The 17,328-nt window shown below is 35.1% G+C and overlaps 3 protein-coding genes across 4 annotated transcripts; all 3 read right to left on the reverse strand.

Annotated features, from left to right (window-relative positions):
* Positions 1-2,304: 2,304 nt before the first annotated feature.
* On the reverse strand, positions 2,305-4,310 carry LOC121809580. Its single transcript, XM_042210295.1, has 2 exons — positions 3,999-4,310; positions 2,305-3,722 (listed from the first exon to the last, which is right to left on the reverse strand). The coding sequence occupies exons 1-2, from the start codon at positions 4,092-4,094 to the stop codon at positions 2,625-2,627; spliced, it is 1,194 nt and encodes a 397-aa protein (XP_042066229.1). The 5' UTR covers positions 4,095-4,310; the 3' UTR covers positions 2,305-2,624.
* Positions 4,311-7,948: 3,638 nt separating this feature from the next.
* LOC121809203 (ethylene-responsive transcription factor ESR2-like) lies at positions 7,949-8,626 on the reverse strand. Its single transcript, XM_042209741.1, has one exon. The coding sequence runs from the start codon at positions 8,624-8,626 to the stop codon at positions 7,949-7,951; it is 678 nt and encodes a 225-aa protein (XP_042065675.1).
* A 3,572-nt stretch (positions 8,627-12,198) lies between these two features.
* LOC121808436 (protein-tyrosine-phosphatase MKP1-like) lies at positions 12,199-16,753 on the reverse strand. Of its 2 annotated transcripts, XM_042208925.1 has the most exons (4): positions 16,536-16,753; positions 13,753-16,030; positions 13,448-13,587; positions 12,199-12,582 (listed from the first exon to the last, which is right to left on the reverse strand). In XM_042208925.1, the coding sequence occupies exons 2-4, from the start codon at positions 16,007-16,009 to the stop codon at positions 12,493-12,495; spliced, it is 2,487 nt and encodes an 828-aa protein (XP_042064859.1). In that variant the 5' UTR covers positions 16,010-16,030; positions 16,536-16,753; the 3' UTR covers positions 12,199-12,492. The 2 variants fall into 2 exon arrangements, with proteins under 2 accessions (XP_042064859.1, XP_042064858.1); XM_042208924.1 differs by having other exon boundaries at positions 13,448-16,030.
* Between the last annotated feature and the right edge of the window lie 575 nt (positions 16,754-17,328).

The raw sequence follows: 17,328 nt of genomic DNA on the forward strand, positions 1-17,328 counted from the left end.
CACAGATATCCATTTACTTTGCTCAAACTTCTCATGCTCCATCTCAATGAACTTGTTAGCCATACAATCAACATCTCCTCCACAATCTCCTTCGTAGCCACGTGGTGTCGAGCGCGGATAATAATCCACCCCGCTGGCGCCCAACCAACGGGGCTGCACCCCTATCCCCGTCTCAGAATAATCTTCTGATTTTAACACGTGATGGGGCTGAGGTGCGGCCCCAGTGGTGCTCGGGGCCTTAATGAGCACATGTGGTGTGTGCTCGAGCTCGTAGAGCTCGTACGCATCGTGTTGCCTATGTAGATGGCGTTTGTGGTTATCATGGTGCTTGGTAAATCTCTCCATTGTTTGTTGATTTTGTGTGGGATTGAAGAAGTTTGTTTGGATATATATAGTTTTTGAGATGGAATATGATTCCTTTGTAACAATTATCGTGACATGTCATATGATTCTTTTTTCTAGAAATCGAAATACATTTCAATTATCAAATCGGATTCTTCTTTTTATTCAACGTGATGATGTGATTGGCTAGCCAGGAATCTTGGTTGGGGAGATAAAAATAGTTGGTGTATTTAATTTAATTACATTTGTTTAGGAGTATAAGCCACGTTCGAAACTATTTAAGTAAATGTAGAAAGTCAATTTTTGTGGCATTGTATGGCTATTCAAAGTGTTTTTATTTTGTGAGCTACGAATCTTAATATGCTTAGTTTGATAGATTGCCAAATTTTTAAAAAGAAAAAGTGAGCTTGGCAATTTTGAATACCTAAGTATATGTGCTATAGAGTTTGGATGAGGTGAAATAAATAGTAATCTCTTACGACTTGTCCATCTATAACATGGAATCACATGCCGCGATCTTGAATGCTAAGTAACCAATGTTGAATCAAAATCGTGCGTAAACTGATACCCAAAATAATAATTTTTTTACTCAAACATAACTAGGGTAAGAAGTTAGAAAGATTGGCATTGATTTGGTCATTTTGCTCAAAGCCACAACAGGATGTGTTATTTCACACAACATATTATTTAAATAAATTAATTAATTAATATTTTAATGCTATTATTTATAAATTATAGTATAATGTGATGTGTGAAACACACACCTGGCTTTGAGCACAACAGGGAAAGGGTAAGGTTTGGGCCAATCTACTTGGCAGATTCTCGGGGAATTAGTCGAGACTATAGTAGGTTGAACCGTTGAAGGCTGTCAACTTATATTTGCCCAAGATAAATTAACTTGTTAAACTTATGTGAACTTTCTTTATCAAGAGCTTCGAAAAATAGATATTGTTGTTTTAATAATAATAATAATAATAATAATTATTATTATTATTAGTATTATTATAATGATAATTATTATTATAATAATAAATAAATAAATAATTATGTCATTTAACGTTTTAGGAGGTGGGCAAAGATATTCAGTTTTTAAGACAAAAAATTATACTTCTACTACTATGCTCTTTTCACAAGTGTCGAGCCTCAATAATCTCATTGAGGTTAACGGCTAGTAAACAGCAATTTAAAGCAGGTACCCTATTCACTATTCAGTCTCTAAATCTTTTTCCAAAGTTGTAACGGCTAACTAAATAAGTGTCTACCTCCTCCGTTGTACATACGTTTTGAACCAAAAAATAATTCTACTCGATTTTAGATTACAACAAAATACTACTTGCCTCCCTCTTTTCATTTCTATATTTAATATAGAACAAACTAATAATGTATCTAATAGATGACACTCGTGGGAACGGACATAATATGTATTCATTATGATAAATATAGACAATTTAATAAGGAGTACAAAAACTTAAGTGCTCTAGTGGTGGAAAGCTCAGCCTTTTTTTGACAATAGAGCAATATTTTTTTTATTTTAAAGTCACTATAATTATTTTTGCACCCCCAAGTCTACAATTTTGGATCTGCAAGTGGTTGGGCTGAGCTGCCCACGTGTGGAATCAATAACAATTCAAAACTTCGAAGTAACATAATTATTTCATCTATTTTTTGAAATGATCTAAGAAAACTTCGAAGTTTGAAATTCATTTTTAGACAATATGTGAAAGGATCATCATAACTTAGACCCATTGGGAAATTTTTTTTTCTGAACACAACATTTAAAATTGTAGTTATAGTATCTAATGAGCTGTACATAAGTGGCATCATCCAATGATTACAAAGTTGGGGCAATATCCAGACAGACATTACCAAATACCAACCTTGGATAAACAGCAAACCATCTTACAACCATATATTGGACTTGTCTTAATTTTATACGTAAGTAAATAAATTTCTTAGGCCAGATGAGAAAAAAATAATAATAAATGTAATTAAGAACTAATAATATATATACACACAATGTCAAAACAATTGCTCTCTCCCTTAGATCTAATTAATCTATCAATCCCTTCAAACAAACTTTTGTAAACTACTATCAAAACTAAGTGAAACCATAAGAGCTATGAAATACAATAAACAAAATTTCCTAGAGTGAAGAAAGCCAAGAAACCAAGCTATATACACAAGTCACATTGGAAACCAAGAACTGGTTAAATAGAAATATGATTATCCTCAATTTCAAACTATACAAAAGAATATATTGACTCCTCCTTCATTCACTCACCTCAGCCACTCTCTCTCAAGCAATTCCCGGGCAAGAGGAACTTAAACTGCTCTGCATTCTCTAACAGATAACTGGGAAGATGCACGGCTGAGTACGAATGTGGCACCGGTCCCATCTTCCCGATTATCTCCTTAAACGTATACTCCTCGGGAAGCATATCAAACAAGTCGGCCCCTTTACAGATCACTCTCTGGACCCTCTTCGGGTTCAAGAAATGAGAGAACCTAACCCGATCAACGTGGCTGTAAGCCTTCATCTTGAATACAAACTCTTTGATACGTCTAAAGCAGAAGCTGCAATGCCACCCTGCATCAGCCAATATCTCATCAGACTGTCGATAGTGGGCATATCGCGTCTTCCCTGCCTGGTACACGTGGATTGAAGCTCTCCAGCTATTGTTGTCCACGAGAAACTCAAAGGAATAGAGATAGTTCCTTAAACGGAGATGGAGGATCGGAGGTATTCCATCGCACCACCTCAAGAGATTCACCGTGTGCCTACTTGGTATCTCATCAACATCCGACATTATCAACAAGTCATCATCTTGAATGCCAGCTTGTTTCAGGAGATAATCCAACGCAAGCCTCTGATACGCTTCCTCAATAAACGGATTCTCCTCTTTCTTGAACCTCCCCGGAACCTGACCATATGTCAACCGTGGCTCAAGAAACTTGAACTCGTCCCGGGATCCAGCAAACACAAAAGGCTTCGGCAGACTAGTGAAGGTTGAGTTCGACTCCAGCAGGACAAACTCTGAGACGTAAGGGTGCAACTCGTTCCATCGTATCTTCAGAATGTCGAGCTCATTGCTGAACAACACAGCGTCAAAAACACGCCTAGGATACTCACGGATCCCCCAGCCGTGAAGCTTACACAGATTCTCCATCGACACATTCTCGTGATAGTAGTGAGGGATCTCGTGGAAGGGCTGAGGCGGAGACTCCCACAACGGCCGCAAGAAGTATGTGATCTTCTGGCCGTGGACGTATATGAAAAACAGAGATGTTGGGATCAACATGAACAGCAAGAGATAAGCTTTAACATCCAAACCGCGCAGAAGGCATTTTAATCTCGTCATGCTCAAGCTCTTTTCCGAATCCTATTTGTCAAGAATACCAGAGATTAGGATACATTTTGCAATTGCTACAGCTAATTCCCAATTAAAGAACTAAGATAAAAACATAAATTGGGGGTTTACAGAAAACACAAATATCAGTTAGATCGAGCACAAACCAACATCCAATTTACTTTATAGGATTCAGAAATCCATCAACATCTAAACATAAGGAATCAAGTATTGATGGATTGCTATCACTCAACATTTAAAATTTGCGCTTCAAAAAAATCGAATTAGGGCATAAAAAGCGAAATCCACCTCAAGGCATAGATCATCAGATTTCTTCGAGCAATAATGAGATCCACCTTCCGCCATTACATAAACCTTGTCACAAAACTTCGTTACACTACTCATATCCCCCTCTCAAACTGTTCAATCTCAGGATCCGGAAATGTATGGCGATCACAGTTCGAACGAAGATCCGCGCATAAATTCAAAAATCTCGAGCAGAAAAAAGGGTAAGGGGGAAGCAGACAGCCGTCACAGCTCTATGATTGTTCCCAGAAATCCCCAACATCAAGAAGACGAAGAAATTAAAAAATGGAAAAAGGGGATTATTGAAAGTTACGAGACAAATAGATACAGCAGTGGATCGTCGTCTTCTACCTTTTTATAAAAACCTTAAGGTATTGGGGATCAATTTACGGAAAAAGCCCATTCGATGCTTTGGATTTGGGATTATGGGATGAGGGTATTCTTGTCATTTAGGTATTGTATGTCGATTTAGGCTTGCTCCCTGTTTAACGCGTAAAAATGATAATCTGAAATTTGTAACGGTTTATTACTACAGCTTTTCCGATTATAATCAAAACCTCGTTATCATATGTGATTGAAATTTGAAATTGTTAATGGGCCTAGCCCGGTTGTCCAAGCTAACCCGAAAATATATTTTGGGCTCATAAAATAGTAAAAGCCCAAACACTTTGGGTTTGCCTGAACTCTTCATGCTACTCGACTTTCTTCTTTAACAATTTTGATCACATACTATATTAAATTAGAACCCTCCTTATTTCTCAGGGCAAATTGTAAAAAATAAATACAGTATATTTAATCAAACTTTGGTTAGTAAAGTAACTTTAATTTGATATTTTTTCATTATTCAATAATTTTGGATTTAAGAAAACTTATACTATACGATAAAATGGAAAATACTATATAAAAAATGAATAAAGATAAATGTCTCGTGTTGGATTTAGTTATGAAAAGTTTTTTTAATAAGCCCGCTAATAGCATGTTACAACAAAGAAGTTATAACTGAAAAATCAAGAAATGAGATGATAATAGCCCGTTAGTTTCTCTTTTATTTCATTTACTTATTTTGGGACTATAATTTCTTTTTGTTTTGAAATTCATTTATTTTTGTTGCTTTTTAGAAAATTAAGATAAATAACTAACCCTTGACACGCTTCAATACATTCGAATTATTTCTTCCAATAATATACACTCTAATTTATTGTTTTAGGACAGAATGCAACTCCATTGTTGTAAAGCTATTTTTTTCATAAAATCAGTTTAATACTGTTCTACAAATGACTAAGTTTGAACAGTGTTTCAAATTAGAATCTAACATAGAGTAAAACTGTTTAACTAAATCAATCTGAATAACAATACAATTTTATTTAATTTTTATTTTTCTTGCCAAAATATCCAAGTAAATACTACTCCTATGAACTAATCAATTCTACATATGCATACACATCTTTTATTCACTTGGATAGCTCAGTTTGGTTTTCTAGTTTTGACAATAATATGAATATCTTTATAAGCTCAAAACATAATTATAAAATCTACACAATATATTAACTTGTTATATCAAATCAATAATCTTGAATATGAATATGTCACATGAGGAACTTTCCAAATTTGAGTAGTGTATGTGTATCTATAATTGTTTCGATATTTATGACTACATAAATGACAAATAAATGTTCGATTGAGAGTCCATTCAAATTTGTTACCACTATTTATTGTTATTCGAGAATACACACATGCAATTTTTTTTATGAAGACACACCCATGCAATTATTATTACTACTACTAGTTTCAATATAAGAGTGTTCAAATGTTTGGTCCCACCCAGCCCATATAGTGGGCCCTATTACATAAATTGAATTAGATTTGGCACTTTTGTTATGTCCCAAATCTTATTGTCAATACTATCCATATCCACAAGTTCAATTGAAGGACAAACATTAAAGATTCGGTTATTAATTACCTATATTTTGTACGAGAAATCTTTCTCTATAATAATAAAAATTCGAATGAGTTGGGATTGTTTGGATCAATGCATTTTGATCGATAAAATGTTTTTTGAACTTTTATAGAGGATAGTATGTATTTTTTCATACTTAATTTCTGAAACTACAATTTTTAAAGTAAAAGAAAACTCATTCCTCTCGTCGTTCAATTTTAATCCATAGTCGTCAATCTCATGCATTGGACCATTATAATTTGGAAAGCTTCATGCACTAAATAAACTATAGAGCCCAAGCATGAAGTTCATTAATTTTTGTAATTAATAATTGTTGAGCATGTAAAGTAATTATGAAGCAATTGATGATGGTTGCAAAGGATTATTGATGGGGGAGTTGGGTAAGTCTTTAATTTATGTGACAATGTAGGAGTATGTATATAATATGACAGATGCTTACGTTGTGAACAAACACAATAACATCAAATATTGCATCATCGTTATCACACATTTATGTAATGTAACCATTCATTCCCTTTATTTATAATGAGCCACCCAAGCCTTAATTAGTCTTGTTGTTGGACAGCTGTGGTAGTGCAACTATAGGTATATCATTATAGTGTTCACATTGAATTTACCCCTAAAGGATAATATCAATCAATACAAATGTAAATTGAGTATTAAATTGATACTAATATTATATTACTTGATAAGTCAAACTACTTAACTAGCTAGATACATGATTCATTAGTGTCAAGTAGTGAAATCGTAGTTATATAATATATCTATTAAGATTTCATGCTGAATTAATTCGATGGTGAAGCTCATCATTTTACAGCTTAAACAATTTAAAATTATTAAAAATAGTAGTTTGAACTTTGTTGTTAAAATAATTTTATAGCCTTAACTAATAACCGAAAATATTTTAAATAGTCTCCATTTTGCTTCGTAGTTTGATTTTAGCATGAAGTCATTTTCCAATGCAAGATGTGTCAATTCATATACCTAGTATTCTTTCTTTTTCTCTCTCTCTAAAATATATTTGTATACTGTATCTTTGAACGATCGTTTTACATAAATGAGAAATGTTTACAAAAATAAGACAGTTTCTTGTATTTAATGTGACAACCGAATCTTTAATGTTTGTCCCGCTACAATACTTTTCTTGGGTTGTTAAAATATTGCTACGCATATATATACTGATTCTTGAAAGAAACTGAACATACAAAAAACATAATACATGTATAAGAATAATTGGTCCAATGATAAAAATAGGAATTCATGAATGTGAAGGCCACATTATTTGTTTTTATTTACGATTTTCTATTACTCCATAATTTATTACTTTATCATTTCATATCCAAATATCACCCTCAGACATTTTTATTGAAACAAATAGTAAATTAACAGTAGTACCTATATTAATATATTTTTCTACTATAGTTACATAGGCAAAAACATTCGGTAAATACAAAATATCAAGCACTTTCGGAGCACAAAGATAGATTTTTAGAAGTGGGCGAGATAGATTTTAGTACAGAACTAGTAACATAGAAGAAAAACATGAGAAAACATAATTGAGGGTATTAATTATAGTTAGAGAATAAGACTGTCTAAAATAAAACAAAACTATAACTTCGAGAGATTAGAGTGAAGTTATTATAGTGTGGGATGAAGGAGAAATCAAAAAGGCCGGGCCGGGCCGGCGATGACATCGGTCGACCCTTCAATCCGACATTGTTTGCATCCACAGCTCCAACAATAGTTATAGGGACCACTATGCAAATTCCAACAGTTCCCCATGCACGTTACTTATATGCAATTTTGAATACAAAAATTATATAGGGTATTTATGATTCTAACAAAAAAAAGTGAAAACACTCAAGGTATTCTCTTAGAGTATTTATTTTGTTGGATTCATTAAATACATAAACTAGAAAATTACATACTCCATTGAAGAAACGGTACATAATTTCCCAAGTATCTCTTTAAAATATCACAATCAATCCTCACAACACTAATTGTTGTTCGTGTTGATAATACTCAAAGCTTCTTGATAATGAAAAATGTCCCCAAACACTTGATGATAATCGCCGCTCGAGCTCGCTCCTACAAACTCATTAATAACCGGCGGTTGTGGCTCCGAATTAACTTTAGGAAAGAATCCGTTTATAACTTCTTCCAACAAACCGGAATCGGGCCTCTCGTTCGCGTAAATATCACTAGAATCGGTGTTCGTTGGCGTGGCTGAGCTGCGGTTGAAGGCGGCGGTGAAAGAAGAGGAGCAATTGTTGAGAAAGTTCAGAGGAATAGAAGAAGAGTGATTGAAGGAGGAAGTGTTGAAATGTATCGAATTCGGAGGGTTTAGGGAATTAGGGCTTTTGAAATTAGGGTTTTGGAAGGGGTGAATTGATTTGGAGAGGTGGAAGGGGGGAGGGTAGATGAAGTTGGTGCGGGCTTTGGGGCCGCGCATGGAGCGGGCGGCGCGGTCGTAGGCGCGGGCGGCCTCCTCGGCGGTGTCGAAGGTGCCGAGCCAGCGGCGCTCCTTGGACTGGGGGTCGCGGATTTCGGCGGCGTAGCGGCCCCAGGGGCGGCGGCGGACGCCGCGGTATCGCATGGCGGAGGCGGGGAGGGGGCGCTTGTTGGTGGCGGAGCGCTTGGGGGCGGCGTTGAGGGTTGTCATTGCTTCTTCCATGGCTTGTGTTGGTTTTTGTTGTTTGGGTTTAGGAAATGGGAAATGATTGAGAGGAATAGTGTGTGTGGTTTCAATGGATATAGTGTGGGAGTGAGTGAGGATGGTTGCATATGGTGGATGGCTATTTATAGTGATATTGTGTGTGTGTGTGTGAGAGATGGCTTATTATACGGTAATCATCTTGAGCTATCGGGTTTGAATCATCATAGCATAAAAAGTGAATCATTATTGATTTTTCTTACTTTACTATTTCTTCACTATATTTTCATAAAATGAGGGTAGAAAAATAAATATGACTTATAACATGGGATGGAGGTAGTAATTATTAAATCAAGAGTGTACGAATGTTATTATGCATGATCATCTTAATATAATACTTATTTTCATAAACTATTACTTATATAGTTCTCCTTAATTTGTTTACTGTGGCCGACAGCACAATAGCTAAATTTCTATATTAGCTTGCGAATAACACATACTCGGCCATGCGATAATTAAAAATTGCGTAGAACATAGAGTAGTAGCTTAATTGGATAAGATAAATAATCATACGGATTAATTATTATTATTATTATTATTATACGAGTTAGATAGTACTACTAAATGACGGTATTTGTAGGTTATAGACATATAAGATAGTTGATAATTCAAGATTATGAAATGACCTTTTGATCATGGAATACAATTTGGAATAATTTGGATTTATCTATCCTGTAATGTTTAGATTATTTGTTCTATAAATATAGATATATCACCAGTACTTTTTACAATTAAAAAAAACACATCATCCAACTCGTAGTTTTAGTAATGGATTAATATTGATTAATATATAATTAAATATTAAAAAATATTTTTTAAACTCTAAGAAAACATATGGTTTAACTAAATGATAAAGTACTATGATTGATATTAAACAATCAAATTTAAATAAAAAAATTTAGCTTAAATTGCATATGACGAAATTATTTTTAGTGGTATCATTCGAGGATTAATTATTTTTATCACCCTTCAATATTTGAGTTACAATTCATATAAATTGACTCAAACTCTCTACCAAAAAATATTACTAAGAGAAAAAAAATGTTACCAACTAATCTATAATAAAAAAATTTATTAATTTAATTAAAATTTAATGCATCCTATATTTGACAGCATTTTCCTCGTGGACATTTTGGTTGACTTTCCCCACGCGTTACACCTGTTCATAAAAGACATAGACTTCCTGGCGTTAGTTAATCCTATTAACCATAATTAAACTTTGTGGCTCAAATTTTACTAATACCTAATCTAACAATAATAGAAAATAAGCTATGATGAAATAATAATAATAATAATAATAATAATAATAATAATAATAATAATAATATAACTAATCAATAATTATGTTCTTATCTTTTAGCTTGACTGGAGATTTGCGTATCATTCTTCTTATTGAGTTGGAATCGGATTACTCATCGATAAATGAAGTTGCCTACCCTAATTAAAGACCACACATTCTTCATATTAAAAGCTCTCTATAGATTATTTTTGTCCTTATCGTGACGTTGTTATATGATTTTGATCCAAAAAATGCTATGTTAATTTGATAGTTTTGGGTCTTTATTCAAGTTTAAAAATTACGTTGAAAATGTAGAATTAACTTGGCTGGAGAAACCTCCATTGAAGAGGTTGAAGAAATGCAGAGACGGGAGAAAGAAGAGAGAAGGAGAAAATATCTTTATTGACTACACCTTATCCACCACAACAAGTATTCATGATTTTTTTTGTCTCACCGTTGTCAAACATGAATAGGCCAAAATCAAACACAAATGGGAATGCACACAGACACAGAGATTCAGAGCAAATAGAGAAAGCATAATACAACAAAACCAAGAGCAGACTCACGGATTCGGACAACGAAAGAGCATTAATTCAAATGATCAATGGCTGCATGTGTAATAATCAAGGAGAAAGACACAGGATTGAAGGAGTATGGATAAATTGGAGAGCCCACTGTGGGAGAGGAAGATGTGACGATACCTCTCCTTCATTCAATCCCCAGAATTTCAAATTTCAAACTTCAATTTTCAATTTATTACCATTAATTGTAGGACTATGAGTACATGAAGTGTACTAATAGATAATGAAGTGTCCCCCCAAATTAATTAACTTCTATTTTTGAAAGCTTTATATTAAATTAGTAATAATACTAGTATTATACTATTATTTTTTTTCTATTTTATTAATATCACATTAAAACTCATACTATTAATTATCCTCAAATTAAATAGTGTTAATTTCAACGATACATTAAATCAAAATGATCATTCATGAAGTAAATTTTAAATACAAGAAATGACTATCTACGTAGAAGTTTTTATGATTTTAATTTTAGGTACAACTGCAAAATTATGTTGGAGTTTTGAAAAATAAAAAACTTGGATTACAAAATTAATATGAAAGAGAATAAAATAAAACCCACTTTGTTAAATTGAGATTAAAATGCGAAGTGTTTTTTCAATGGTCTAATTAAGGGTGAAAATTTAGTCCTCGGGTTTCAGATGACCCGATCCCGACCCAATACCCGGCGGGTTTTGGGTACCCGAAACCTGAAATTATGGGTTCGGGTACGGGTTTGGGTAGTTAATGTTAGGATTTTTCAGGTTTAGGGTACCCGACTAATACCCGATTAAACCTGATTAATTATGTATTTGTGATAAATATTTTTATTTAAACATCATGTTACATTATATATGTTCTTACTTGTTATCTTTTCAATATATAGTTATATTTTCTCCGTTTTATTACAATGTTTATTTAAAATTTTTAAAAATTATTTTTAATCTCTTTTGAGTAGTGTCTATTTGTCTAATGTCTATTATATAAATATATAGAGTCGTAGAATCATAATTTAGAGAAAATTGAAGCATTAAAATTGAAGGGTAAACTTTTAATAATAGTCAATAAGGAGTATTAATAGTATTGTGTTATTTTTAATAATTTTGGTTCTCATCACAATATAATTTATATAAATAGAATAAATTTGAAATATAATAATTTAGGGTTTATGGGTACCCGATTTGTTGGGGTCGGGTACTCGCATTGGGTATTAGGGTACCCGAACTCACATACGGGTTGGATATTGAGTATGATATTTTTTAGATTTCGGGTTCAGGTACTCGAATTTTCGGGTTTGGGGTACCCGAATTTGCAGGCCTAGGTCTAATCATGAATGACTTCCTTTTGTTGCTTATATTTTTCGTGTATGCATATGGTTGTCATCGTTATTCTATCTCGGATTGTCCCTTTCAAGTGACTTCTGTACTGACTGTAAATTTCACTTATTTTATTTTATTATCAGATGTGTTTTTTTTTTCGATTTTATTTTCTTTTCAACCTAATGGTAACTCTTTTTGACCTACTAAACACAATTTTCTTAAATCATGAGCCCAAAAGAATCACCTAAAAGTAACATAGAATAGAGGGAGTATCAAATGTTAGTATCAAATGGCATTTTGGCATTGAGTAGAATACATGAAAAAGAAGAAGATTTTAGGCAAGAATGTGAACAATGTAAAAGCAGCAATTCAAGATGAGTGGAAAAGATACAACCAAACTGCTGCATTGATGTAACTGGGAAAAGCAACACCTTTGGTGCTGATAAAGCAGAGCAATTTTGAACACTTCACTTGTATTTCTTAACCTTGAAATTCAGAAGATTATTTCCTGTACATTCTCTTCTAAGTTTGAAACAAGATTTTCGCCTTTCATCTCACAAGCAGAATCGACAACACCTTGGCCTGCTTTGGGATGCCAACGCGCAACTCCTTGGAGCTGCAGCAAGTAAGTTCGAAAATAAACAGATACTACTATCTGTATCTCCTGGACTACTCTTTCCCGTCATCTGCATCCTTGTTTAGCGAGAGGAGACTCATATGCTCAAGGAGCTCCACTGGTTCCTCGCCTTCCATGACTATCTGTAACAACATCAAACGAATTAAAAAAGTCTCACTACTTAATTCTAAAAGATGATTTAACAGTCATTCCAATGTTCTCTAGAGAGTGAGGGCGAAAGCGTTAGAGCATTATGAAGTCCATATGTAATTGGCAAGATAGTGGGATGTAATTAATAGAAGTTGCAAGAATTTTCTTTTGCAAAATTTGAAGTCTAGGTTTGTGAATGAAAATGTCATTTTCATGCTCACCACCATCTGCTTGACTTGCCGGAGTTACAGGCAATACAACAAAAACCATAGAGGCACATATCTCTAGCATTTATCATAGGATTTAGTATTTGAAGAATTACATAGGATATTCTCAATCAAACTCCACCAAAATTGGATATATCATGTGACTTATCATATCCTTTCATCCTTTGAGGTATGTAGTAGATTAACCTATATTTGCTTTGTACATCCAAACTAAGCATCCAAAGGTAAACAAACCCCACAACTTTGCTTGCACAACAGCTCTCTCAACTACCCATCAGACAGCTAGTAAAGTTTTAAGCAACTTAGAGACAGAAACACGCATTCCATGCATCAATAAAATCTAATGCGTTCGAACATTTTCCAACTGATTCACCGAGGAAAGAATATTAACACCCTAGATTGGAAAACAAGAGTCTAAGACCAATGTATCAACTTATTTTTGCCTTTTTCCTACATGATTCATACAAATACAAGGTTTTATAGTATCACTACCATTAATCTTCAGTTGGAAGTGTATTGAGGATGAAAATAGCATTCAGTCACAGAATTCTTGACACTTTGGGCAAGTACAATATAGGTACAGTAAAACCAATTTTTTTCCATAACATAAACATATGATATGATTGAGTACCTCAATTTGAGCATCTGTGCTAAAACCCTTCTGAATGAGAAGATTATGATCAACCAGTTCCACAATGGCATTACTATCTTCACATTTGCCATCATCCCTGATCAACTGACTATAACTTCTTCTTGATGACGCATTACGCCCTATCCATACATATAAAATATCAACGTTGTTTATGCCAAAATGTACTGCCGGCATAAGTATGACATATATGGATCCAGAATCAAGTCTGCCGAGATGCGTGTCCATTTTAAGCATGGAGGGCCACTCGTAGAACACTAGGTTATCAATGCCAGTTACTTTATTACCTATATCATCTGATGCAAGATGAACCTCGTCATACTTCTCTCTGCCTAGTAATCTACTCGAGACTTCATCCTCAGCCACATAGCTGTATGAATCTGAAAGCAGATCTTTCCCCTCCATTTGAAAAGACACACCACTTTTGAAGCTGCGATCAGAATCTGCATCAGCATTTCTCATAATGTTATCTTCCAAATGTCTATTCAAATTTCGTGAAGCTTCATAATGGGAAGGTAAGCTCATCTTTGGAGGAATATTGCTTCCTCTATGCCCCAAATGGGAGGGCCAAGTTTCTTTACAGGTAGGCCTTGAACCATCCACTCTCAAGGCAAGGTTAGCAGAATTTGCCTCTTTTTCTGGAGGAGAAGTTGCATTATCAACTATATACGTACTTTCACCATGAGCAGGATCAACAGTTTCCTCCGAAGGGGGGCTCTTGCTAGGATCAAAGTCACTGCATTCAAGTCCACTCGGTGATGGCTGAGCAGACACATGTGATAAGTCAGACCAATTAGACGATGAAGGAGAAAAGGTAAATGAACTTGCATAATTAGATGTTGAAGGTGAGAGAGATGGTGACGAGGAACTGGACTTAGGTTTATTGACAAGAAAAGACGAAAAAGATTCCACCAAGCTGAATGATGGTGATCGTGACAGTGAATAATCAGAAAGAGGGGCTGGAGATGCCACTTCTGCCAGATTATGCTTACTGCACGGTGGCCTCCTTGTTACATATGAAGAAAGTGAATCAGGTGAATCACACTCACTGGTAGATGTTGAAGGATTGGCAGGTGAGACAAAGTCATCCGTTTCTTTACACGTGTCCATTGTCAGCATCCCATCACATTTCGGTAAGGCAAATTTACAAGAAATCAACTTAGATGAGGACATAAGCTCTTTGACGACACCACTAGCAAATTTTCTTCTGAATCTGTTCCAACCAGTCTCTCTGGCAGGAAGACATGTCTCTGTTTCTGCTCCTGATAATGGACACGGTGGTACCACACCACCAGACAACGCTCCATTAAAGATTTCAAAATCTAAATTGTACTCAGCAAGTTTCCTTTGATGAAGACCAGGATGATTTAACTCCTTCATTGAGTAAGACCCTGAAGACGACCTCTTTAACTCCTCGGACTTGGCTTCACATCTATCTGTCGAACTCGTTCTGTAAGTGAGGGCATCCCAAAACTCAAATGTCTCTTCCCCTTCTTTGATAGTTATAACTGGACCCTGGGCTCTCTCATAGCGTATAACTTGCGAGGTAGCTGCCCTGGCATTATCTGACATCATTGCAGGGCAGTGCTTCCCAGTCCAGACATACAAAGCTGAAGGAATTTGAATAATGAATGCTCCTCGAGAGTCGAGCTTATCTGCACCTGGTTCAGACAACAGTTTAGGCACAAGGTGTAGGGGATCATATGGCGAGTGTGGTGCCATTCGGTACATCCTAAGAAGAGAAGTTGGGCTTGCAGGCAGTGCGTGCACACGCTTCTGGCACTGCAAAAGTTGACAGGCAAATCCCACATTTGGATTAGTCACTCCTCTGGCTGCCTTGACGTGCTGGAATGCATCATCAAAGCTCTGCCCCTCCTTCCACATGAGATAAGCAATCACCAACGAAGCGGACCGTGATACCCCCTGAAAACAGTGAACAAGGACACGCCCACGTTGTTCCTGAACGTCCTCAAAATAGTCAAACACATCATAGAGAATACTAGTGATATCCTCGGACGGGCAGTCCTGCAGCCAAAGAGTCTTGTAGACGAGCTCATTCTTGAAATACTCCGGGCAAACAAACCCCACACAGTTGAGCACATGGGTAATCCCATTCTGGCGTAGGATCTCACGGTTCTTGGCAATTGCATCACTCCCTAAATAGATGTAATCAAGAATCCTTGAACATTCCTTATTGAAGAAGGCAAGCTTGTCCTTTCTAAACTCAAATTCTGTAGGAGGTTGATCAGAATTTGAGCTCTCACGAGGAGTCACTGATCCACGAGGCTTCCCACCAGGTGTAGGAGGATTATTAGGCCACACGCCAAGATCATCAGAACCAGCTCTAGGCCATTCCTCTACGCTCGGACGGATGATAGAAAGAGGCTGGAGTGGCGGCAAACAAGAGCGCGCTTTGCTGTTCCATTGTGGCTTGGAAGTAGAGGAAGTAGAGGTTCTTGGAGGGCGTTCAGTCCATGATACTGAACGCGAGTATGTTCTCCAATTTCCACCTGGAGCCACATCATTTTCCTCATCCTTTATCATCTCAAAATCTGTGCTGCCACTCTGCAAGCACAATACCATCAATCTCATGCTAGATTTGAACCTTTCAACAATAAATTTCCACATCAAGCATCAAATTGACCAAGTCTTCAAACTCGAACAAAAAAGTTATAGTAGTTTTTTCATAAGCTAATCAGCCCTAAAATTGGTTAAAGTTAGAATCTTTTCATAAGCTAATCATCTCCAAAATTTGATAAAAAAAAAAAGCAGTAGTTTTTTAACAAGCTAATCAGCCCCAAAATTGGCTAAAGTTTGTAGTTTTTTCATAAGCTAATAGCCCTAAATATGGTCTCCGATATCACTAGTAAAATTAAAAATCCTCAAAATCTTCATCTAAATTGTTCTCACCCCAGAGCCCATCAACATGAATAAAAAGTAAAAAAAAATACCTCAACCACAACTAGTTGAACAACTGAGCATAGGCATCACAATCAATATTGGAATCAAGTAAGAAATCAGAAATCAGAAGTGAAATTGGAAAGAGAAGAGGTGCTAAATGAAGACTTACACGAAGTAGGAAGTTGTTGGGTTGGTGTAGACTGTGTAGAGAGAGAGGGGAAAATTGATAAGCTTGTATGAATAAAACGTGATGGTATTGCTATGCAATAATTATTGTTTATTGTTTACTACTATTATGGCTATTGAAAAGGGAAGGCATATGAGGAAAGATCCGTTGAACGAAGAAACTGTGTTGATAACTTGATTGTGTGTGTGTGTGTGAGAGAGAAGAAGAAGAAGAAGAAGACAGGTTGGAAATGTATAGATCTGGAAATGAATGAGTCAAACTGCCACGTCATCTCTGTATTAATAATAAGCTTGCATTATTAATATAATTAAATACGTATAAATTGAATTTAATGTTTATTTGAATATAAAAACTTTTTATGTCGGAGTAGTATTGTTCTTTTATTTTATAGGACTTGCAATATTTTGAAAATATTGTATGGTCCAAATTGATTTAAAATATTTGGAGAGGAAATGTTTTACATGATCCAATGCAATCCATTTTTGTGATAGCATAATCATTTATCTATTCTCCACTTGCCCAACTAAATCTCATAACCTTTATGTTTGGCACAACATTTTAAGGATAGAATCCAATGAATGAAAATGATTTGTTGTTTACAGTGAATGTATTAGGGTTTTGCAAATTAATAACATGGTCAAAGATAAATAAAAATAATTAAATTAGCACTATAATATACGTAAATGTACATGGATTGATTTTTCTTAGTCGGCCGATGTGGAATGAGTTTAGTAACTTTGACTACTCATCATATAAAAGTGACTAATAATACTAG

This window comes from Salvia splendens, chromosome 6, assembly GCF_004379255.2.
Source record: "Salvia splendens isolate huo1 chromosome 6, SspV2, whole genome shotgun sequence".
NCBI lineage: Eukaryota > Viridiplantae > Streptophyta > Magnoliopsida > Lamiales > Lamiaceae > Salvia > Salvia splendens.